The 24961-nt window shown below is 41.6% G+C and overlaps 1 protein-coding gene across 3 annotated transcripts in view; it reads right to left on the bottom strand.

Annotated features, from left to right (window-relative positions):
* The window catches only part of LOC113240765 (neuroligin-4, X-linked), a 299732-nt gene that overhangs the window by 5079 nt on the left and 269692 nt on the right, over positions 1-24961 (bottom strand). For all 3 annotated transcript variants that reach the window (XM_057315707.1, XM_044391884.3, XM_048213642.2), the window contains 2 exons: positions 11476-11661; positions 7016-7805 (listed from right to left, as the gene is read on the bottom strand). In XM_057315707.1, coding sequence (XP_057171690.1) covers positions 7016-7805; positions 11476-11661 — 976 coding nt within the window. The remainder of the gene's footprint in view (positions 1-7015; positions 7806-11475; positions 11662-24961) is intronic.

Below are 24961 nucleotides of genomic sequence, written 5' to 3'. Positions count from 1 at the left end.
ACATGACCGTGAATTGGGCAGGATGCAAACAATACATGGACCAGCAGGTGCAGCGTTTGCTAAAGGAAGGACTTTTGCCCTCAGTCTGAGGCTGTCTAAAGCATTTTCATGCCTTAAGCCCTGCAGCTGTCCCTCTTCAAGCTGTGAAATCATGAGCAAACTCTTAAGCCTCTCTCGGCCTCATCACCTTCATCTAAGAATGGGTGAGAATATTGGGATTGGAAGTTAGTGATGGAGGTTAAATAATCACTACACAGTGTGGCGCAAATAGCGACAGCTTAATAAATACTATCCCCTTCTGCCAATATGTGAAGTAGAATACCTAAAAATTGCTTAGGGAGAGATGACTATAAAGTCATATGCTGTAATAACCACAGCATATACAGTATACTATATCCTGTATATAGTGCATGCCGTATGAAACTATACTGTATACCACGGTATATACGGTGTACGAAACACTGTACATGCCATTTACTGTATACCACAGTATATATAGTATATTTATATATTGCATATATTATAAATCATAGCATATGCAGTATATTATATACTGTATACCACAGTATATAAGGTACACTGTATACTGTACATTGTATTTACTGTATACCACAGTATATACAGTATACTGTATTTGTATATTGTATATATTATAAATCATAGTATATACAATATAGTATATATTGTATAAAAGTATACTGTACACTACTCCAAAGTATATATGGTATACTGTATTTGTCTACTGCATGTTATAAACCATAGCATATGCAGTATATTATATACTGTCTATAGTATACGTTGTATAAAAGTATACTGTGCACTGCAGTACATAAGGTTCACTGTATACTGCGCATAGTATTTACTGTATATAACAGTATATATGGTATGCTGTATTTGTATATTGTATATATTATAAATCAGCATATACAATATATTCTACAGACAGTATAGAATATATTGTATATAAGTATACTGTACACTACACCAAAGTATACATGGTATACTGTATTTGTATATTGCATGTTATAAACCACAGCATATGCAGTATATTATATACTGTCTATAGTATACCTTGTATAAAAGTATACTGTATGTTATAGTATATATGGTATACTATATACTGTATATAATATTGATTGTACATCACAGCATACATACTATCTATAGTCTACATTGTATAAAATTATACTGATACCATAGTATATTATGTACTATGTATAGAATGTATTGTAGACCACAATATATGCAGTGTACTATATAGTATATATAGTATATATTCTATACCACAGTATATATGGTATACTGTGTATATATATAGTATATGCTATATTAAAGTATACTGTATATTATATACTGTATGAAAATATATTGTATACCATAGTATACACTGCATAAAATATACTTCATATGTAGATATCTATCTATCTATATATATATGGATCTAATTATATACATGGTATACCAGAAAAAGAAATTTCACCTTTTAACTGAATACACACTAACTGAAGTGCTTTTATTTTACTAATAGGATTAAGAAAATAAAACATAAAATTATAGGTCCTAATGCCATGAGTTTTCTTATTTATGTGTCCATTTACAAGCATTAATATATTTAAAAATAAACATTTTATCTCTTCTTTTTAAAATTCTTACATGTTTCATAAAAATGTTGGCTTCAGTATAGCATCTCATGTTTCTTTTGAGTGTTCTGGAATAAATTTTTGAAAAAATTCCTATTTAATTGGAATCTGCCATGGAAACATTTGTCATCGATTTTTATTGTTCTAAAAGCAAGGAAAGATGGTGAGAATTCCTACTATTTTTCCATTGATCTGATTTCACTGAATTGGGTCTATTAGCTGTGTGGACCTTTTATTAAGCGGAGGGCATCTCGGAAAGAGAGTGTTCTGTTCATGTTCGATTTTGGACTATTTTTGATGAAATTCACTGTGCATTTGAAAGGTAAAGAAACACATTTATTTTGTTCTCAAAGAATAGAGCAGAGGATTTTGAAAATCCAGATAAGTAAGCTTTAGCCTGATACAATCTATCTATTAAAGTTCTTGGAGATGCACAGTCAGAAGCCTTAACCCAAGATAAACTCACAGAGCTTATGAAAGTCCATCATTTTCCTTGTCAAACACTCCAAAGACAGCAAGACCTCTAAGTGGGATATCAGTGTCTTGCTTTTTAGACTTGACTTCTGCAGGTGGCATGTTTTAATTTCCACGAATAAAATTAAAGATCATAATGATTAAGGATAGAAAGAAACGGACGTATCTTCCCTCCCGAGTAAAAACCTCAATGCATATCTGCATTTCCCAGCACCTGGAACAGACATTTTCACCTGTCATAATTGGAGACATCATTTTGGCAAAGAACAGTCAAGTGCATTTCTAAGCTCTTGTGGTCCATTTTATTTGCTAGAGATAGGTAGTATGATTTCTTTAAAAATATCAGTAAACTCTCTGAGAGGCTCTTTTTGGTGGTGTAAGATCCTCCTTACACCCAACATAATTTAGTAGCTATTAGTTACTAGACCTCTAAGGAGAAGACTACCCTATGCACCAAGAAAATAGGTTCGATGACACATGTCCACCTACACAAGACAGATGTTCACTCATTCAGCTTAAAATGTGTTTTGGCAGGAAAGGTCATTTTAAGACCAGACCGAGGCTGCAGGTGTCCCTAAGCCCTCCACCCTAAGCGCCTCTTGCTTTTTGCAAAGATTGAATACAAACTCATCACGAGATAACCAACATGATCAAAATTCATGCAGCCTTACACCAATGTCCTGAGAACAAATTAAAAAAAATTGAAATCTGTGTTGGTTGCATTGGCCGTGCCGAAACTGTCTTTCCATTCTCTTAACTTGATAGCATTTAAGTAAGCCCTTCGATGAACAAGGCATCATTGGGTTGCTCAAAGTGCTGCCTGTTGCAATGTGTTCTAGAGAGATCAAGTCTTCCTTGGTGTTCCCTTTATTGCCACTTCTTCCCGCAAAGAGCTCAAACCAAATCGGTGTTTGGTCCATGAGCACTTGGATTCTATGCACCAGGCGGGTCTTATACTCCCAAAGAGATTTTGGATGACACAGATTTCGAAACTTTCTCATGCTCTGTAAACCTTGGAATTCGTTTTAGTTTTTCCGTGACATGACTTCTTGTTTATCAAAACTTTCTACATCAGCTTTATTTGTAGACAAGTACATGTTTTGGCCTATGTTGTTTTTCCAGCACTGTTTTGGGTGAGTCTTCTCACCTGGGTCACGGAAACAGCCTCCTAGCTACCAGGAACTCTCCTCTCTCCTTCCTGTCTCCCACCTACACACATATTCCCAACGTTACTTTCCCGTGCTTAACAACAAAGGTGGCATACCATGTAATATAGACGTTGAAACCTAGACAGAAGGTCAGACTTATGAGCTTTGGGTTGTATGAAAAGCAGTAATAAGGAACACCAGAGTGCTGTCTGTAAGGTGCAGAAGATTGGAAGCAACACCACATGATGATGGGGATACATGTCCTGAGACCATGTACTCCTCTCCCCATAGCAACATGTTGTGATGGACAGATGGTGAGATACTCTTATGATCCTGTCTCTCTACTGCCTATGGGGAGCAGCTGATGGTTCTCTGTGTATTGTGTCATGGTCTGTGTGTCATGGTCTGAGTCCAGAGTTAAGCACCACCCCTCATCCAGTGGCATCGATATGTTTTATCCTATGTTATTCCCTTACGGGCACCATTTTGGCTCATGTTCCTCTGCACCCCTCAAGCAGCCCCCTGGGGACAAGGAAGTACTCCTCTGCACAGACCTTATTGTACCACCACCCTATTTAAATAAATAACTACCAACCACCTCTTAGGACTTTGAGATGTATTGACAAATAATTAAATCAGCAGACCTCACATCCCCTTATTCCTCCATTTTCTTGTTAGACCAGCAGCTATGGAAATGTTACCGCCTACTCACGCTGGAAAATGGCATTTTGCATTTCACATTAGAGGAAGTTCTGAGAGACTTCCTCTAAAGGATGATTTCAGTCATTTCAATGACCTTTCCAGCTGAATTAAGAAAACTCACTGCATATTAATATTCCTAAGTATTTATTATTTCACCTGGGATCGGCATGCACTGCGGAAGCAAAACCAGCTCCTTTTTGGACGCGGTCCAGATCCTTCAGACTGACATCCAGAGCTCTCCATCGTCTCTTTCCTGTTTGCTCAGCGAGAGCTCAACTCTCTCTGAAGTTCTTGACTCCCCTCAGAGGAGAGCTGTTCCTCGCAGCTGATGTGCTCACTCTTTTCCCATGTGTCCCACCATCTTTAGCACCTTCATGAAGGCCACAAGCATCCTGAGCACATACCGTGAATGGCCATATGAAGGTCTGTGGCCCGTGATGAATCCCAGGCCACATCAAGAGCTCTGCGTCTATGTTCCCCATATGCGGGGTGTGAAACACAGGCGGTAGGCATGGAGATCTTAGGAACCCAAGTGAGGCCATGAAAACGCACCCACTAACAGAATGTTGTGGTATTTCTAATCCTGGCTCAGTCTTTGATAGGTCTTGGTGAAAAGGTCCATTTGGAGCTAGGAGCTCTTTCCCATCTCGTGACATTCACCAATATCCTTTATCTTTTTTTCTTTCTTTGTTAAACAGCGCGAGAGCATCAGCCTCAGAGCCTTTGGCAAGGCGAGAGGAGCTAACGAGAATTTAATGGCTTTGTTTGGATTTTACCATTTTTTTTTAATGGTTCAGTTACACTGGTGATGAATGATAGTCGCTTCCCATTTAAGAAAATCATATGAAGTTCATTTCCAAACATGTAAGGGGAAAAAGTATGTGGTTTTAACGAAGGTAAGCAATGATGGTGTGTTTAGATATTACGTAAAGAGTGCTATGGGTGGACGCCAGTGTTAGTGAACGAGCGTGGCCACCATTTGGGAAATGGCCTTGTGAGTCTTTCTGCTTTAAGAATGTGACACTTTGCTAGGAAAGGTATCACACATCTGAGTTCAAGGACACAATTGGGCATCATCCTGCCTTCAGGAGGGCTGATGGGTTGAAGTGTTCCCCCTCAAATTAACATAGGCTGAAGAGCTAACCCCCAGTCCCTCAGAATGTGTGGCCTTATTTGGAAATAGGGTCATTACAGAGGGAATCAGTTGAGATAAGATGGAGCAGGTTGGACTTTTAAGGTAATATGACCGACGTCCTGATAAGAAGATGGCCATCTAAAGACAGAGACACGTAGGAAGGTTGGACGGGATGCAGATGCAGAAATTGGAGGGATGTGGCTGGAAGCACGGCACACCAAAGAGAGCCTACAAACCAACGGGGGCTAGGAAGTAGCAGGAAACCTGCCCTTGCAGGTTTTAGAGGGAGCACGGTTCTGCCAACACCTGCATTTTGGACTTCTAGCATCCAAACTGTAAGACAGCACGTTTCTGTGGTTTTAATCCACACCATCTGTGGCATACAGTTATAGCAGCCCTAGGGACGTTATAATAATATAATAAACAAGGATTATAGATAAATACTTGTGGACTTGACCTCAGTCATCTCCTTGTTGAAGAAACAACCTTCAGGTGACAGGCATGCACCTCTCTCAAACGTCCATGCATTCTCCCTCCCCGACACCCTCATAGGACCTTTTCTTAGACCAAACTAGTTAAATCTAACAGTTCAAAGTGGGTATCCATGCAATACACTTGGCACTCTACAAGCACGCCATACCTTTGCTAGGACCACAAAATACTCTGAAAGCACTTGCCACCCAATAATATTTGGGGTCATTGGAAAGAATGACACCTGTTAAAGCCCTGAGGAAGCACGGAAACCCTCAGCTTCCCCACATCCTGTCTTTTGAGGTGCACAGGACTCAGGCACTGGGGCGGGGCTGCCGCAGCGTGGGAACCCCATTCCGACACACGGCACGCCACGGGGAGATTCACCAACCCTCGGAGCGCTGGGCATCTCTGATGTTAATTCCAGGCATGAGGCTCAAGGTTAATGAGAGAAGTGGATGCAGGTAGAACAGAATGATAGCTCATTAATTTCCACAATTATGTTATTAGACAAGAGAAAACTGAAAAGATGCTGTGATGTTTGTAGCTATTTGAAAGGTTGGGGAGTCTTTTTCTCTTGTTGTTTGCAGAGACGCTGTTGAAGACGACATTGGTGATATCAATTATTATGTGTGGGTCTTGTATATTTTCCGCTATGCTTAGCGAACAAGCTTCCCTTTGAGGTGTGTATACATTTATACACTTCCCTATACATACATATGTATATATATATATATATATATATATATATATATATATATATATATATATAAAAATATACAGAAATATATATATACACGTAAGTATATATATATTTATACACTTTCCTTTGAGGTGTATTATATACATTTATATACATTTATTTCCTGTATATACATATATATACACATATATATGAAATGGGTATTTATTTATGAAATAAATGTGTATGACATACTTAAATGAATATATCTGTAAATATACGCATATGTAGGAAATAAATCTCATAACTGTAGAGAAACAGTACAGATGTATATACATATATGTGTGTTACTATATAGTATATATTCCCACACATAGTATTTCCTAGATGTATTATGAGATTGACTTTACCCTCTTGGCTACACAATAAAGACAACTGGCCACGTGGCACATGGGTTTCGATAACCCTATTATTTATCAAAGGAGACCAGGTTCCTACTGAGACTTGAAATTCTGGGATCAGCGTCCAATAGAATTGCCATGTATGTCTCAGCCCTGAACCGGCAGGTGGAAAACAGAGTTTTTAGTCATGCAATTAACACGCTGGCCAAATGCTGGTTGATACAACGCAACGTGGGGTGAGGACACAACGCGGCCACTCCACCGTTATTGTGTGTGTGTGTATGTGTCATGGAAAGAAGAACCATGTGAAGGAAGCAGACAAACCAGGAGAGAAGTAAGAAGCCAGTGTGGGAAGAACATACCCGGTTTTGGCGAAGTTGGTCCAGTAGGTCATGACCACAGCGCTGAGCATGACATCGTTCTTGGAGAAGTTACAGCTGAAGAGCTCAGTGGGGCCGATCATGGGGATCCCAAAGACGTAGGGCACTTCATCGCCGTGGGCTGAGTCCGCCCAGCTGGGCTTCATTTCACTTTGGCAGTGGTGATAGAAGGCGTAGAAGTATGTCGGAGAGCCATACTGAGCGTGGAGGTCAGCGGTGGCCACCGCGGGGGCCACCCACTGGTGGTCCGTGAAGAGAGCCACGAGGGTTTTCCGACGCGTCTCTGGATTCTCCTTGTCGGCCCAGTCCGTGTACATGAATTTGATGGTCTCCCGCAACGTGTCCTTCCCCTCCGGGTAGCCATAAAGGTTGTCCACAAAGTTGGACACGGAGAAGTCAAAGTCATTGGGCGTCACGCCATCTTCGTTGTCCACGATGCCATCCACAAACTTCAAGCCTTCCCCCTGGTTGACGCCCAGCATGATGTCGTAATTCAGGAACTCCCCCTGCTCCATCAGGATCTGGGGGTCGTCTGGGATGACATCGCCGTCGATGACGGGGCCAAAGGAAATGTGGTACGTGGCGGGGGTGATGGTCTGCTGAATGAGCTCTTTGTAGTTCTTATTCCGAAGACATTCCACCATGTCCGTGGTATCCAGCATGTTGCAGCCGACTTTATCTGCCAATATCCGAGTGTACTTGGCAGGCTGGTAGTTCACTGCCCAGCTGGACAGGGCGGTCCCACTCTGGATGATAGCCTTCTGGAACAGACCTGCAGGTGCAGAGTTGTAGACATGCAAATGAAAACCCGAAAGATAGAAAAGCAGCTTTTACTTCGCAAAGAAGGCTCTGATTGTCTCCGGGGCATGTGAATTTCTGGATACAGTGGCATTCAGCTCTTTCAGGAGTTTTTAGTCATTTCCATCTCTTTCTCTCCCCCTCCCCCTCCTGCTGGACATTGGTTAGCTGGGGTGTTCTTCACACACACACACGCACACACACGCACACGCAGGGCTTAAGAACATGAAACTGCATTTACAATTTAGCTGCACTGGTTTAAAAAAAACCCATGCACTCCATTTACCCTTCCCCAATTTCGTGTTGGCATCCCTATCGCCAGATGCTGTGAATAAAGCCTCAGCGAGTTATCACCTCCCCCATTCCTGAAAAATATGCTTTGTGCCAGAAAGACGTCAAAGACCGTTTTGCCTCACTGGCGAAACCAGGTACCACTTCATTATGGGGGAAAAAACCATGCGCTGAAATCAGTTTCAGAGTATAAATTCCAACACGTATTTGTATTTCCACCGTCAATATATCACATACATACTTTTACGACTAAAATATTAATTAAATTAGTGATTCCTAAAGGAATCCTCAGTTGCTTGCCCAACTAAAATGTATTTTTCAACAAATGACTGTTCTCGAAATCGCATCAATTCAAAGCCCAGACTTTTCTGTCTTGTATTCTGTCACAAGTTAAAAACCTGTGTTTGGCGAGAAATGAAAAAAAAAAAAATTGGGCAATTTGATGAGTAAAATTCTATGTAGCTTACAATCTTCTATCACATCAGTCTAGAATATGAATGTCCGTAAGTAAAATAACTTTTTAAAAAACCCTCTATTTTTCACTACTGCAGGAGAAGAGATGATGGGGTAGAAAATGATAGCATTCTGTTTCTTATCTCTTCCTGACATTTTCTTGAATTCCAGCATGACGCAGCTCTGATGCCTCGGGAGTTGCTGGAAGAATAATTCAGCCGGGAGCCCAGAAGTTCGTGCCCTGTAGCGTTTTAAGGTCATGCAAGCAATCAAGTGAGGAAAACATGATTGCAATCAGGAAGATGCGATTCTCAAGCCTGGAACATGGCCCAAAGAGGACACACAAGAGAAGATTTTCAATGGCTCGGCTTTGCTCAATGCAACATCAAAGTCATTCGGGGGCCGGTCTCCCAGAGTGGGTAATACTCTCAGAGATGTACAACTACTGACCTGTGTGTTTAGCTCTCAAGATCCATGTGCGGAAACCCGCGAAAGAAATGATGCCGATACTTGTCTATGGAAGACTTTCGTAAGTTAAAATAATCAGGATTAGAAAAAAAATTGTGCTACAAGTTACGTGTTTTATTTTTTTCCCCTTTTACACTGATTGGCCGTGACTGATGTAGCAGTGTGTGTGTGTGTGTGTGTGTGTGTGTGTGTGTGTCTGTGTGTGTTACAGACTATAATCCCTGATAAACCTTGAAAAATTAGATAAAGAAAAATGCCATCATTCATACTAGAAAATTCAAGATACGCCAGCATTTTGGTGTCACGGCCATGGGGCTGTTTGCCACTCAACGTTCTGTTTTCTACCACTGAGTCAAATACATGCACAGCGTTGACATTGGGTTTCCCAGGCTCCTGGGCCCCTGCTCCAGACTTCTTGATGCCAATTACTGTTCCTTTGAGCAAATGCACCTGTTTCTTATAACCTTCTTGTCTTTTGAATCCTGGAGCTTTGCGTTTGAGTCTTTGCTATAATACCGTGGTGAACATCTTCATGAAAACATTTTCCATGCATGGGGTGATGGTGTTTTTAGACTACATTGCTACAAGTACAATTCTAAGGCTGACAGTCTGGGTATTTATATATTGTTGGGTTGTTTTGAAAAGCTTCCCCACAGAGACATGACCCACGGGCAGCCCTGCCACAGAGCCCACTCATCTCCGATCTGTTGATTTAAGTAATGAATGCTCTTTCTCCAATTAGATCTGGTTTACAGTGTTTGATTCCTACGGAAGCCGGTCCTGACTACTTGCTCACTCGAGAACGGGGATTATACCCACTGACAAACGGGAAAGTCTAAATATTTCATGGAATGCTGCAGGAATCGATATTACCAAGGAATCGGTATAACCCTCTCATTATTCACTTTTTCATTTCTGTAAAAATGAAGGGTCAATATAAGTGTGAGCCCCTAATTCGAGCTCTCGTTAGACATTATGAAATCACCTACAACTTTGTCAGCTTTGATCTGACTGATGGTTGCTTGTGGGTCCTGCACTGGGCATCTTATCGACGGGTGAATTCTGAATCTCCTTACTACGCTGAAAATCCACTTGTCACATTGGTGTCCGGACCACTTAAAATTTCTACTCAAGCTGAGTGTTTTTATCTCCTAAGGCCTGCTGAACACCGTCAGAGGAAGTCTGAAGTTCACGACGCAACATTCAAGTGCAAAAGCAGTTGGTACATAAAATAGCAAATAGGAGAGGCGATGGGGAATATGCACAGATATTCATGAACCCGTAAGGCAAGTCTATTCTGCACAGAAGATCAAGAGCACCTCCCACTCTTCCCCGATGTTTCATCGCTAAAGGGGAAGGATGGGAATAGGTTTGAGTCGGGGTCTGGGAAGCTTGGTTTCTTCCCTGGCTTTGTCGCTTGCTGTGTGACCCTAGGTGGGTTATGCAACCTCTCTGAGCTGCCATCTCCTTTCTATAAATGGTAGCTTTGGAGTAGATGAGTTTCAAGATCCCCTTTGGTGCTACACTTCCCCCACGGACACAAGGGAGCCACCTTGACTTAGGGTGGGTCAGGATTTTTGTTTTTTATTTATTTAATGTAATTTTTTTTAGCAGGGAGAGAGGCAGAGGGAGAGAATCATAAGTAGGCTACACACCCAACATGAAGCCCGATGCCGGGCTCGATCACAGGACCCTGAGGTCATGACCCGAGCTGAGGTCAAGAGTCGGACGCTTAATGGACAGAACCACCGGGCGCCCCAGACAAACGACTTTTAAACCACATGGCCGTGAGCCACGTTGTTTACGGAATGCACAAATCTGCAACCCTTACCTACATCACTGTTTCTCTTCTGTGTTACCCTCCCCAAGCTGAGATGAGAAGCTGACCGAATTTAAAGTTGACCAAAAAGATAACATTTAAAACGGACCGAATAAAGTCAGAGAGGCAGAAGCAAAGTGCTGGTCTTTCTAAAGAAGTCATTTTCGTCCCAATTGTTGCAACGGGCATCTCATTGTTAATTTAAGTGACATGACAAAATAGGGTTTACATGGGAAGAAAGCTGACTTAGAAGAATGGGAGTCCATGTCATTTTGGGGATTTTTTTTTTTTTTAAAGATTTTATTTATTTATTCTACAGAGATAGAGACAGCCAGCAAGAGAGGGAGGGAACACAAGCAGAGGGAGTGCGAGAGGAAGAAGCAGGCTCATAGCGGAGGAGCCTGATGTGGGGCTCGATCCCATAACGCCGGGATCACACCCTGAGCCGAAGGCAGTCGCTTAACTGCTGCGCCACCCAGGCGCCCCTGTTTTGGGGATTTTCGGTGGAGGGTGCGAGCGAGACTTAGCGCAACACCACCACCGAGCACCTCGGATATGCACTCCGTGTGCATTCCCTTCTCAGCCCCCCCCGGCACGGGGATGCCCTTATTACCTTCCGAATAGTGCGACAAGGTCAGCAGACTGACGCACGAGGCTCCCGCACCCGAGCCAAAGATGGTCACTCGTTTGGGATCCCCGCCGAAGGCGCCCACGTTCTCCTCGATCCACCGTAGCGCCTGGATCTGATCCAGGAGGCCATAGTTGCCTTTGGCCGCCTGGTCGCCGGTACTTAAAAACCCTGCAAGAGAACACAGGATATGTTGGGCTGTCAACTATTAAAAAGCACATGCACGTTGCCGGTCCTTGAACAGGTATCTCATGGTCTACCTTGTTCATTCTTTGCTGGTCTCCCTATAGATGAGAAGCACCACTGGAGAGCATTGAAAGCATTTTTTTCTTTGCTTTTTTTTTTTTTTAAAGATTTTATTTATTTGTCAGAGAGAGAGCACAAGCAGGGGAAGCTGCAGGCAGATGGAGAAGCAGCCCGTCCGCTGAGCAGGGAGCCTGACATGGGGCTCAGCCCCAGGACCCTAGGATCATGATCTGAGCTGAAAGCAAAGGCTTACCCCACTGAGCCACCCAGGCGTCCCTGGAGAGCATTCTCATGGCAGGACCAATTTTGTTATGTAAATCATTGTTACAATGGTTATTGTTTCTGTTGACCCTATGATACAATGTCTCCTCTGAGTTTGTATAGGGTTACTGTATCAGACACAATCAGTCTAAAATATTTATAACACGTGATTATATCAGAGACTATAAATTTGACCAGATTCAGGTTATTATTCCTGTGCACATGCTGGTTGCAAAGTGAGAAAGTCTCCTAAAAGATGTGTTTTCAGGGAAAATCCTAAAAGAAGTTTTTCAGGGAAAATCCTAAAAGTTTTTCAGGGAAAAATAGTACATGTGTTGGGCTGGGGGGATTTCTGTGTAGATGTTTAAGAGAACGAGCATGTGTATAAAAGCATTATAGGTCAGTTTTTTTCCCATTGAATTTGTTATTAATATTTTCATTGAATTCCTTTTAATGCTTCAGTTTCAAAGTACATGATAGACATCATGAGATCCCAGTCTTACTTAGCATGCACCTGTATCTTTCCCCTACAGGACAAACACCAGAGTCACACACAGTAACACACAAGTCTTTCATCTCAGCCAAATGACAATGCATATTCAAATCACTCCAACTGTTCCTAAAATCGAATGAGCTGGTACGTTTTATTTTAAGAAGAAGGAAGATTCCGTAACCTGAGGAACTAATTTCACTCCCCAGGCATCAAATTCCTAATTCCCGCTTAGAAGCTGCAAAAAAAAAAAAAAAAAAAAAAAAGGCATTTATGGGAGTAAAGTGATCACATAGACATTGGACTCCTTGCCTGTTTCATGTGGCAAAAAGATCCTGACCTGGATGAAGGCTTCCTTCTGAGGTTTGAAGCCATTTTGTCGATAGACAGATAACTCTCCTGCTGAAATTCAAAACTACGGTTGTTTTGGAAAGCACCAGCCAAGGTTAATTTATTGTACAAGCATGAACCCAACTTTATATCCCCTCTTTCTTGCACAAGCCTTCTGACCCAAAAACATGCAAGTCATAAAAAGTGGGTTTTTTTTTTAACCATTTTAGTTTGTTATTTGCCCCTGCCCCAAACACCCAATTATGATATTTCCATCGTCCACTGCATTTCCAAGGGCCACGGCATTAACTTCATTTCAATTAGTGCACATTAACTTCCTGCGATCGCCTGCTCCAGTGCCGATGTGAACACGGACTGATTTGGGCCCTGAAGTAACAGGAATTAGAACCGAGGCCATCAAACCCCCTCTCTAACCAAAGCTGACAGCAATTCTAAGGAGGTCCCGAGCACCGGATTCTAAAACGTAAAACAAAGTAAGTGCGGGATGAAGGCTTATACGCAACGAGGAAGCGAGGCTTCGTTCCCCAGGCACCTGAGAAAAATGCACAGGGTGCGCTGGGAGGGTATCAGAAATGAATGGGCCCCATTTAAAATAAAGCAACGGGAAGGTTTTTGTTTTTTTTTTTTTTCTTTTTGGTTCTAAAATTGCAACGCTCGAACTCACAATCGACCGTATCTATGCAAACAGATGCAAGATGAAACCTGCAAGGTTGTGAATGTACGGCACGTCCTGCAGATCCAGGCTTCTCCCGCGTTCACAGGGATTGCGCGGAGATTAGCTCTGATCAGTGGGAATGTTCAGACGTTACCAACCCCTCCCTCGTTTAATTAGCAATTACTAATTAGCGTTTCATGCCAGCGAATGTTCCCCGGCTCTGGCATTCATCATGCAACCTTTTACACAGTTTCTCATAAAATGCATCGTGCTCGGCTTGGGAGAAAAGCCCCTTTCATGCAGCTTTCTGTATGAAACCGCTCCTAATGGCAGTTTGGGTGCCGTATAATAACCATAAGACAAGCCTCTCTTTCCCCATTAAGGAAAGAGGTGATTAATTCCTAAAGGCCCTAGTAATTTTTTGGCAGAACTGCTCTGTCTTTAACACATCCTTCCTCCACCGCCTCTCCTCCCCCCCACCCCCTCTTGTCAACTCTCCCAGAATGACCTATTTGCTTATTTTGTTTCCACAGAGCACCATGAGGATTTGCAACCTACGGTAAATCACCAGCCTTTATTACTTCGGGGCCCCTCCCGAGCAAAACGTGTCTGTTGTAACCTCTCAAATGCCAGGCTAATTAATATTCTATACGCTGGCAAATCTCAGCTTTCCTCACAGCGTCCTATTGAAAGGTTTGATCTTTGCGATTCTGAATTCCTTCCAAAAGTCCTGAGGGAAACAGCTCCTCCATGCATCTCTGAAGTTCAGCAAATGAACGTGGGGTTTTTTTGGAAGTCGGTGTTACCATAGTTTCTGCCACAGAATATTCAGTTAGTGCAACACCCAGGGACTTTTTTTTTTTCCTTCTCTTGTAATTTAAACAATTAACAAGGCAGAGTTTCCATTGCAGGTACAGCATGAACGCAAGCAATTTTATTTTCTCTGCAAGAGCGTATTCCTTTGCTGTTCTGATGGTGAAAATGCGGTGTTTGATATAATCCAGATATGAGATGGGTATGCATTGACTATCGTGGAATTCTATGAACGGGAGAGTAGATAATTAATTTGGAAACAGCCAGGCACATCTCCAAAGCTGAGGGCTGGTAGAAGCATCCTTAGAAGTCTGTCCCACCGCAGAGGACGTAACTGCCCATATATGCTGCCGATGAATTCATAGGAACAGCCCGTTGGCTGGCTAAAGCCAGAGAGTTTAAACAAATGGCTTCTTTCACAGATAAGGACTCCTGGCTACAGATCTTTGAAGCATTTCACTGATGAAACATTTGGCTTTTGAGATTTAAGGTCTCTGCCATGAAGGCTGTAAATCAGTCAGCCCCCCGCCCCACCCCAACAATGCAACAATGAGAGAGAGATACAAAACAGACCCTCGAACTCAGACATACTGTCACTAGATTGATACCAAGTTTCATTCCAAGCCCTGGAACGAACAAAAGAATATATATACATTCACACAAGAGACGTGCTCAGTTGTCGAGCGGTTATTTTAAAATATGGTCCACGAGACATGCCTACACCCCATAAATCACATTTTCCCCCTGCATGCTGAGTGAAATTCCACATCATATAAAAATGAAGCACTGTATTTGGTCTTCTTACTGGTGCTAGAAGAAAAAGTTTCAGGCTTTTATGATAGGTTATCACCATCTAAAGGTTTCTCATTCTTCTGAATTGTACCATAGGGTTTAGGAGAGTGACTCCAGGTCACACGGCTGTCCGTGCACTGCAGGTCAATGGTTAGAAGCCCAGTGGTAGGACTTTAAAGCGCCAATCCATTTTCTTCTAGGACATAATGCATTACATAAGCAGAGTAGACCTTGTTTGGGTGACCACTAACCAGAAGATAAGTACTAAGCGTATATAGAATGATGTATTTCATATTTTTAGGGTGTGCATTCACCGGCAATTGCTAGAATTAGAGTCTCAACTGTATTTCTAAAAGAATTTCTGAAATATAGTTGACAATAGATTCATTCTTATTAATGGCATATATGCACATATGTGTGTATGTAGGTCATGCATGGACATGTTTATGTAATGTATGTAGGATGTATCTGTATAAATAGATCATTCCGTGAGAGCAAACGTGTATGAATATGTGATATAAACATAGATACAGAATAGCCTACTAGCAAATCACTAACATCTCATTTCTATATGGGCGTGTATGTGTGTGTGTGTTTGTACACACACTTAATTTAATGGAGTAAAAGCAAAAAGGACTGTTTACCTAAAAATTCTCCAGTGAGAAGAGAGAGAATTTATTTGAGGTCACATAAATGAGCCCAGAAAGAAATGTGTGATAAGAATTGGAGCAGAGTTTAGTTTTAAGATGAAAATCAGCCAAATACGTGCAAATCTCTCTTCTCTGATGTTCACAGAAATCCTTCGCTGGGTGCACTTATTACAACGTGAAACTTAAGTTTTCATAGTGGAATTGGGTAGGATTTGATGAATGTGCCTACATCTATAGATGGGAGGGAAGGAAAGGTACATATTTGAATTCTGTGAGCCTGATGGGGGAAAGCTGTTGAAATTCAGTGTCTCTATTTGTAGCTTTTAGTTTACTTACAGATGACATGAGTCATAACCTACTGTATTTAATTAGCACATCAATGTCATACAGGGTCAAAATCTATTTCCAACGTCAGTAGAATAAATCTAAGACAGGACAGATGATTTCTACGGCACAGGTTTCCAAACACGGGGCCCGTTCAGTGGTTAACGGGATTCGTTGCATTAGTTCCATCAAGTATATTATATTCCCCACTAAGTAATTGAGAATGAGGCTGTGCAGGTGTTTTTTAAAGTAATTTAGTTGAAATTATAGTAACTCACAAACTAAGACCAAAATTATATTCTGGAAACAAAATACAATACAATAAACACAGTTTTCCTTATTACACAATAGAGATCAAAGCGTGAAGGTCATTGGTCAATAATTTCACAGTGATGAGATTTTGGCAATGGCCAGTCTGGGACCAAATCCTCTCTGAGCCAACTTGAGATGCGTTTCCATTCGAAACCCCATACTAGAACACTGCTGTAGATTTGTGGGACTTGCATTCAATTGGCCACCAAATCTTTTTGCTTTTATTTCTGAAACAGCTCTGACACCTCGTTCCTCTGCTGTGTGTGCACCTTGGTGCCCGAGACAAGATGTCCAATTCACTCCTCCATCCTGGCTACTTCCAACCCATTTCCATACCATGAAGATAACCCTAAAACCCTTAAACCCTGAAGTTCTTTTTCTATTTTAAAAAATCTTTATTTGAATGTGCAGAGGTAGTCAGCCACCCAAGGATCAATTCTTATTGACTGTAATTTTGAAAATAAGGGATGACAACAATCTCAGTGTTCATGAATAAAAGATAGGTTGCGTGAATTCTGTTGGCTGAACCGTATAATGGGGGGATCTTCATTTGTGGAGACCCAGAAATACAGCTATGATCTCTCAAGGGAAAACATCGAGTTGCTGAATATTGGGTCCTATGATCCCATGATTATTAACATAATAAATTAACATAAATAATATTTTATTATTAACATAATAAAATATAAACTCTGGAAGGAAATACCACATTTAATAGTGCTTAATTCTGGGAATGTGGTTATAGGTGATTTTCCCACTTAATTCTAAATAAGGGTTTACATTTTTTACAATTTGTAGCTCGCTCTTAACAACCAAACACTATGTTACTTTGTGACTTTGGTTTTAGACGCAATTGGCTACATCCAGGATGCTCTTTAAAGGGCTGTGGTGAGCCTGTAAGCTGCCTTGTCCACACCGCCCACACCTGCCTTCCTCCTGTAGACCTGGCCTCACGGGAGTGTAGACCAACCCCATTCCCTCCCTGCTCCAACCTCTGCAGCAGGATCTCAGTGTCCTTGCTTTCTTTCCTTCTACCTACGCAGCTCCCGTCTCAAAAGTTTCCTGATTGTCTCCAATCTCTCAGCTCCGTACGTTTCTTTCAGCGGAGTTCTATTACAGAACTTCCCACTCTCTAGGAAGGATACATCCTGTCGTTCAGTAACGGGTTAGCGTGTGCACTGGGGTCAGCCAGTCCCCTTTGGGTTGGAATCTACGGTGATGCCCTGGGCATGTAGTTGAAGGTTTCCAAGTCCCAGTTTCCTCACACGTGGAACTCAGAAGAGGATAGCAACTATCCCAGAGCACTGCTTGGGGAACGGAGTGGGGAAGGGGCATGCAAATGTCCCGTACCCGCTGTACACGGTGTGTGCTCACGAATGGTCAGCGACTACTCCGACATCCCTGATAGCAGACACATTGCTAGTTACTTGTTTCACTGACGCACAGCAAGTATGAAGAGATGCCCTTTCAGCGAATGAAACGGGTCCAGACGGAAAACTGATTACTGGTCTACCTAGGCTCTGCCTTGAAGATCAGGCATGTGATACAGAAAACGTCCATGCTGTCTGATTGCATGTGTCATTTATGAAGTGATTTGGCATGAAGGTGATGCATGTATTTGTTAATTCTCTGTATTAAGTGTTCAGTATATGCTTAAAGGAAAGCAGTGCAAAAAACAAAACAAAGCAACAACAACAAAAACCCACCTCATATTACAGCTTTAATCCATGCTGTGAATTATGGAGATGCCATTCTACCAACATTTATATGTACCCACAAGGACCCAAGCAACATAGTAAAAGCTGGGGACAAATACAGTATTTGAGTAGATTTCCATAGATATCTTGAAAACTTACACAATTTTTGTTTCGCATTTGCATGCTTCTATTTGTTTTTAATAAGAATATTTTAGGACCACAGGTGACAGACAGTCGCCACACTTGTGCTGAGCATGGCTTAACGTATAGACTCATGGAATCACTCTGTTGTACCCACGACACTAATGCAACATTGTCAACTATACTTTAATTTTAAAAAAGAATATTTTAAAGCTGATTAGAATTGAAAGTCGTAGTTTTTCCATCAAACTATATTTGTAAGGCACACAGAGGATACACATTTTGTACCTATATGGTATTCAGAGCCCTATAAACTGCATATAGGAGAAAAAATTTATACAATCCTATTTTTAACATAATTGTCATAATCTCTTTCAAAGTACACTAACTCAAAATATGCTGCTCTCCTTAGATATGCTTTTCTTTTTCTTTCTTTTTTTTTTTTTTTAAGATTTTATTTATTTATTTGACAGAGATAGAGACAGCCAGCGAGAAAGGGAACACAAGCAGGGGGAGTGGGAGAGGAAGAAGCAGGCTCCTAGCGGAGGAGCCCGATGTGGGGCTCGATCCCACAACGCCAGGATCACGCCCTGAGCCGAAGGCAGACGCTTAACCACTGTGCCATTCAGGCGCCCCTAGATATGCTTCTCTATCCTCAATGGCAAACAAAGATGGTGCTGGACATAATAGTGTTATTTATGAGTACTTACTGCTAAGTACTATCCAGGGGTAGACCAGAACTAATGTGTTCTGTTCTTATTTTTCCATAAAACAATCAGAACAAGTAAATGTAATAAGGACAATGCATTCTTTTCCAACTCGATCAAAATCCAACACTATATCTCCTAGCTCACATAATCTTTTTTGTGCCCAGAAATATCCCCAAGCTTTCCAACATTGGTTTTCTCTGGCAAACCTGGAGCACAGATATGGAAATTGTTCTAATTAAGAGAAAACAACAAGATCTGAGAGGCAACAGCACACCCATGAGTAACAAGTAAGCATGATAACCTACAAAAGAAGGGAAGGCTTTCCTGAGAAATTTAAAAGGCAGAAATGACGATTTCTCACTGAAAAATAACATACAAAAATATTAAACAGATCATATAACAAAACAAGTGTGAATAAATTCAACTCAAAAAGAGTAGATAATTCCCCCCCTTTTTTTTTAGATTTTAAGTTATCTTTACACCCAATATGGGGTTCAAACTCACAACCCCAAGATGAAGATTGCCTGCTCTACCGACTGAGCCAGCCAGGTGCCCCAATAACTCTGTTCTTAAAGATTAGACATAATCTTGTCCTGATTCTCCACTCAAGGAATGTTATCTCACCGACTTTGCTTAAATGAAGTAATTTTCCAGAGTCAAGAACATATCAAGTCTTCCCTACACAGACAGCATGTAAAGACCACATTGGGTTCCCTGAATTTTGGCCATTACCCTTGGATTCAACCAAATACCATTAACTTTGCAATGGCCAAAGAGCAAAAGCAGAACCAGAGCTGGGGTCAACGGCAGAAAAAGAACGGATCTTAAAACAATGAAGATGTAATGGAGATAAAATATTTAATAGGCATATGGTGTTAATTTATTTAATTCACTCAATGAACTATGGTGCAATTCACCAGATCTTCATGGGTGCCTACAATATTCCAGGCACTCATTGTCCTTGTGGTGAAGATACAGCAATGAACCAGTTCAACTGTATCTTCAAATGCCTAAAACTCATATTCTAGCATAGGAGATGGACGACAAATACAAATTAAATTATGTACTTCAGTAGCTCCCCATTGTGGCTGTAACAAATTACCACAAATCTAGTGCCTTAATACCACACTAGTACTTACTGTACAGTTTCAGAAGTTGAAATTAGATAGATAGATAGATAGATAGATAGATAGATAGATAGATAGATATAGATGGATGATAGAAGGATGGATGGATGGATGTTTGAGTAGATGGGTGGGTGGATGGATAGAGGGAGGGAAGGAAGGAAAGAAGGAAGGAACGCCAGAAAGAAAGAAAGAAAGAAAGAAAGAAAGAAAGAAAGAAAGAAAGAAAGAAAAAGAAAGAAAGATGACAGAAGGAGGGAGGGAGGTATGTTTGAGTGGATGGATGGGTGGCTGGTTGGGTGGGTGGATGGATGGATGGATAAGTGGATGGATGGAGGGAGGGAGAGAGAGATGATAGAGAGAAGGATAGATGGAGGGATAGACAGATAATGGATAGAAGGATGGATGGATGAATGGAGGGATGGATGGATGGATGGATAGATAGATGATGGATAGAAAGATGGATGGTTGGATGGATGGGTGGCTGGGTTGCTGGGTGGATGGATGGATAAATGGATGGAGGGAGGGAGGGAGAGAGAGAGATAGACGATAGATGGATAGATGATAGATGATGGATAGAAGGATAGCGAGAGGGAGGGAGGGATGAAGGGAGAGAGGCAAGCAGGGAAGGAGTGAGGGACAAACACACAGCTAGAAAGAAAGATACAATTATTTCAAAGGCTAAAGCATAGCATAGATTCATTTCACTACCATCACAACAGTTTCAAGGTTGCAAACCTGACAGACAAGGGCAGAAAGTGCTAAAAATAGGGACTCCGAGGGAGATGTGCTCAATCCCTCTCCCAGGTGTTTCTGCCACCATACGCTGCCTCTCAATATGAGTCGGCTACGTTGAAGATGAACCACAGAGAGAGAGATGCCATTGAGCATCTGCAGGTACTGGTGTCCTTTGTCTCCCGAGCACGCTTGTTACGGGCGGCTCTGCATCCCGCACTGTGCTCCCTGGGTGAGCTAGGACCTTCCTCTCCCATCCTCCTCGGTGCTTTGAGTGAGCGAGGGCTGGGTTATCCCAGAACCGGGGTGAGGGATTCATCTGAACCACGCTGAGTTCTCAGGAAGAACGGACACAGGTAAGTTCCACCCCAGACCACACAAGTGGAATCTCTCGCGATACATTCCAGGGGTTAGGCCCTAAAAACCAAAAGGGATTCCTACTTGCCTTTGGCCGAGCTAGTCATCCAGGGTTGGCTTTTTAAGAATAAACTGAGCACAACCAAGGTAGTGTTTTTCCAGGCTCAAGAGTGCAGTCATTACACATAATGGGCAGAGTCTGCTGAGCAAGGTCATCTCAGACGTTGGGATGCTTTTCGTCATGTCATCAGTGAATGCACCAGGCACCGAAGAAAAAAGAGAACCAGCAACCCTCAGCCACAACGTCCTCTATTATCACCAGCCCCATGGCCCCAACGGAGCAGAAGCAAAGGGAAATGCTTTTTCTTGCAAGAGATAAAAATCCCAACATCAAATGTTACTTTCTCTCCCTTTTCTTTGCTTTAGCTGCTAGAAATTGTGACCAAATTTATGCTTACCTCGGGCACCTGAAAGTCTATGTTCATTTTGTGTCTCTGTGAGGGAATTTGGTTTATTTTTGAGAAAACAAATGCATGGGGTATTATATTCTCATGCTGCTTCACACGGTCCTTAAATTGAGCACAACTAAAATGAAAAATCATATAAAGATATATGGGTGTGTGTGTATAGTATACAATTTTCTGTTTTCATCATTTCTAAGTGCACAATTCAATAGGATTAATTATATTCACAGTGACGTACAACCGTCACCATTGCCTATTTCCAAAATGTTTCCATCACTCCAAACAGAAAGTCTAGGAAGCTACAAGTTCCCATGGGGGAAACACTTTGAATTGTAATGTCCATAAAATGTGCTACCTACACATTGGGCTAAATCCACTTAATAAGGTATGACACCTGTATTGAATGATTAATGCAAACCCCCCTTGCAGTCCCACTTGCAATGGACCAAACATTCCTATGTTGAAATCCTAATCTCCAAGGTTTAGGTTTATTATAAAGACGTTGCCACCTTTGCAAGATGATTCGGTCATGAGGGTGGAGGGTAATCCATGAATGGGCTTGAGGCCCTATAAGCAGAAGCCAAAGATCCAGCCATGCAAGGATGCAATGGGGGAGTCAGCGGTCTGAAACCTGCAAGACAGTCCTCCCCAGAACATGACCATGTAGAACCCTCCTCTTCCAGCCTCCAGAAGCGTGAGAAATAAATGAGTATTGTTTTCAAGACACCCAGTCTGTGGTAGTCTGGTTATAACAGAACAAGCAGACAGACGCCAGTACTGTGCGTGCTGGCTATGAGATCGGAACAGACATGTCTCCGACTAAGAGTAAAGGTCCTTGAAAAAGTCCACAAGAGTACTCAACTTGTTAGATCCCTTAACATCTCTTTAACATTGTTGTTTTGTAATCTATATTCACATATGTAAGGCACCTCCAGAATGTGTCTACCTTGAGTGGAGTTAAAAGCAAGTGATGGAAAATGGAATATTTCGGTCTCATTATCCGAGGTTGATTTAAAAGCCGACTCATATTCCTCATCCTAGGGAGAACTTGGGTCAGCCAAGATGTCACTCTGTCCAATTTGCTCACTGTGGAATCATGACGAACCGTCAACAGGATGATTCTAATTATGGTGTTATGTTTAGTTTGCAAGAAAGATCCCATTATGTTGAACCCATTTTTTTTTCATAGTAAAATTCTACTTTTTTTTTTTTTTAAAGATTTTATTTATTTATTTGACAGAGAGACAGCCAGTGAGAGACGGAACACAAGCAGGGGGAGTGGGAGAGGAAGAAGCAGGCTCCCAGCAGAAGAGCCTGACATGGGGCTCGATCCCAGAACGCTGGGATCACGCCCTGAGCCGAAAGCAGACGCCCAACGACTGAGCCACCCGGGCGCCCCGTAAAATTCTACTTTTAAACACTTTTAGGACAAACAAAAATCAAATGAAGAAAAACATTATTTAATTGACCACGGCATTTAAATAGAACCTTCAAATAACAGCTAATGTCTTCATGCAAAATACCTTTTATCATTTACCAGATGCTTTTCACACCTTATTTTATTTGTCCCACTAAAATGGAGCTTCCTCTCAGTTACCAATATTTCTGGCTTCTCTTATGTCTGTGGTTAAACACATATTAGTTTCAAAGAATTTTAACACCAAATAGTTGATTACCCTCCCTGTCCATACTAAACATCTGGACATCTTTTAAGAAATACTCATGCCTAAGTCCCTGTGCTCAAGATTTTTAATTAGTTGCTTTGGGTAAGGTGTAGGCACACACATTTCAAAAAAAAACTGTACAATTTTAGTGAACAGCAAATAATGTGATCTGCTGATCTGGAGAGAAAGCAAATAAAAATAGAGACAAGATCTTTTCTGCTATAAAATTCTTCTTTGCATGTTATGTCATTGATATCTTAGAAAAATCAGGTAAATATTCATGGGAAGCAATGCTTCTTCATGTTAGCAGGCATCAAAATCACCAGCAGGCCCTCCCATCCTTTTTTTTTTTTTTTAATTTATCTTAACAGTGATTGATAATTAGATTCAGGTCGCAACTAATCCCACCATTTACGAGAAATATCTACCAAGCTTTTCAACTGCTGTTTTACCAACCATTGGTGACGATCTGCCACATCTATGATTTCATTTGGGGTTCTAGAAAACTAATATATCTGTTGTTAGTCCTTCTGCATTTATTATCTGGAACTCCAACAACATTCACCCGCTTTTGAAGTTCCTTTGAAATTCAGTACATAGAGGAAAAGTGGGGGGGGGGAGCATGATTCTTTTATTTATCGATATTCAGAGAAATGTGATGGTATCCAGCGATAGGACCAATGAGTTGTACTTTTTAAATATACTTGATTTTTTAGAGGAGTTCTAGGTTCACAGCAAATTAGAGAGGAAGGTGCAGAGATTTCACATGTACCCTCTGCCCCCACATCTGCACATGCTCCTGAATTATCAACATCCCCCACAAGAGGTGACAGTCAATGAACCTACAGGATCCCATCATAGCCACCCAGTGTCCAGAGTCTACATGAGTGATCACTCTTGCTGGTCCATATTCTATGGGTTATGATGAATGGATAACAGAGATCTACCGTTATAGTCCGATACAGAAGAGCTTCACTGCCCTAAAAATCCCTCTGTGCTCTACCAGCTCATCCCTCCCCCATCTCCTGGCAACCACTGATCTGTGTACTGTCTCCATGGTTTTGCCTTTTCCAGAATGTCATAAAGTTGGAATCATACAGCACGAAGCCTTTTCAGGTCAGGTTATTTCATTTAATAATACACGTGTAAGGTTCTTCCATGTCTTTTCAAGCCTTGACAGCTCATTTGTTCTTAGTGCTGACTAATATCCCATGTCTGGATGGACCACAGTTATTTATCCGTTCACCTACTGAAGAGATTGTGGTTACTTCCAAGTCTTGGCAATGTTGGATACATCTGCTATAACATCCATGGGATGGTTTTTGTATGGATGTATTTTCAGCTTCTCTGAGAAAAGACCTAAGAACATGATGGCTGGATCTTATGGTAAGAGCATCTTTAGTTTTGTAAGAACCGCAGAACCGTGTTCCAAAGTGGCTGCACCATTTTGCGTTCCCACCGGCCGTGAATGAGAGTTCCCATTGCTTCACAGGTGCTGTCAGTGTCCTGGATTCGGGCTGTTCTGATAGGTGTGGAGTGGTACCTCATCGATGTCTCAATGTGCATTTCCCTGATACCATAGGATGAGGACCATCTTTTCATATAATTATTTGCCATCTGTATATCTTCTCCCGTGAGGTGCCTCTTAAGGTCTTTGGCCCATTATTTGTTTCCTCACCACTGAC

Source organism: Ursus arctos, chromosome Y (genome assembly GCF_023065955.2).
Source record: "Ursus arctos isolate Adak ecotype North America chromosome Y, UrsArc2.0, whole genome shotgun sequence".
Classification (NCBI taxonomy): Eukaryota; Metazoa; Chordata; class Mammalia; order Carnivora; family Ursidae; genus Ursus; species Ursus arctos.
Note: the sequence above shows the minus strand (reverse complement) of the source record. Positions and strands in the feature narration are given on the sequence as shown.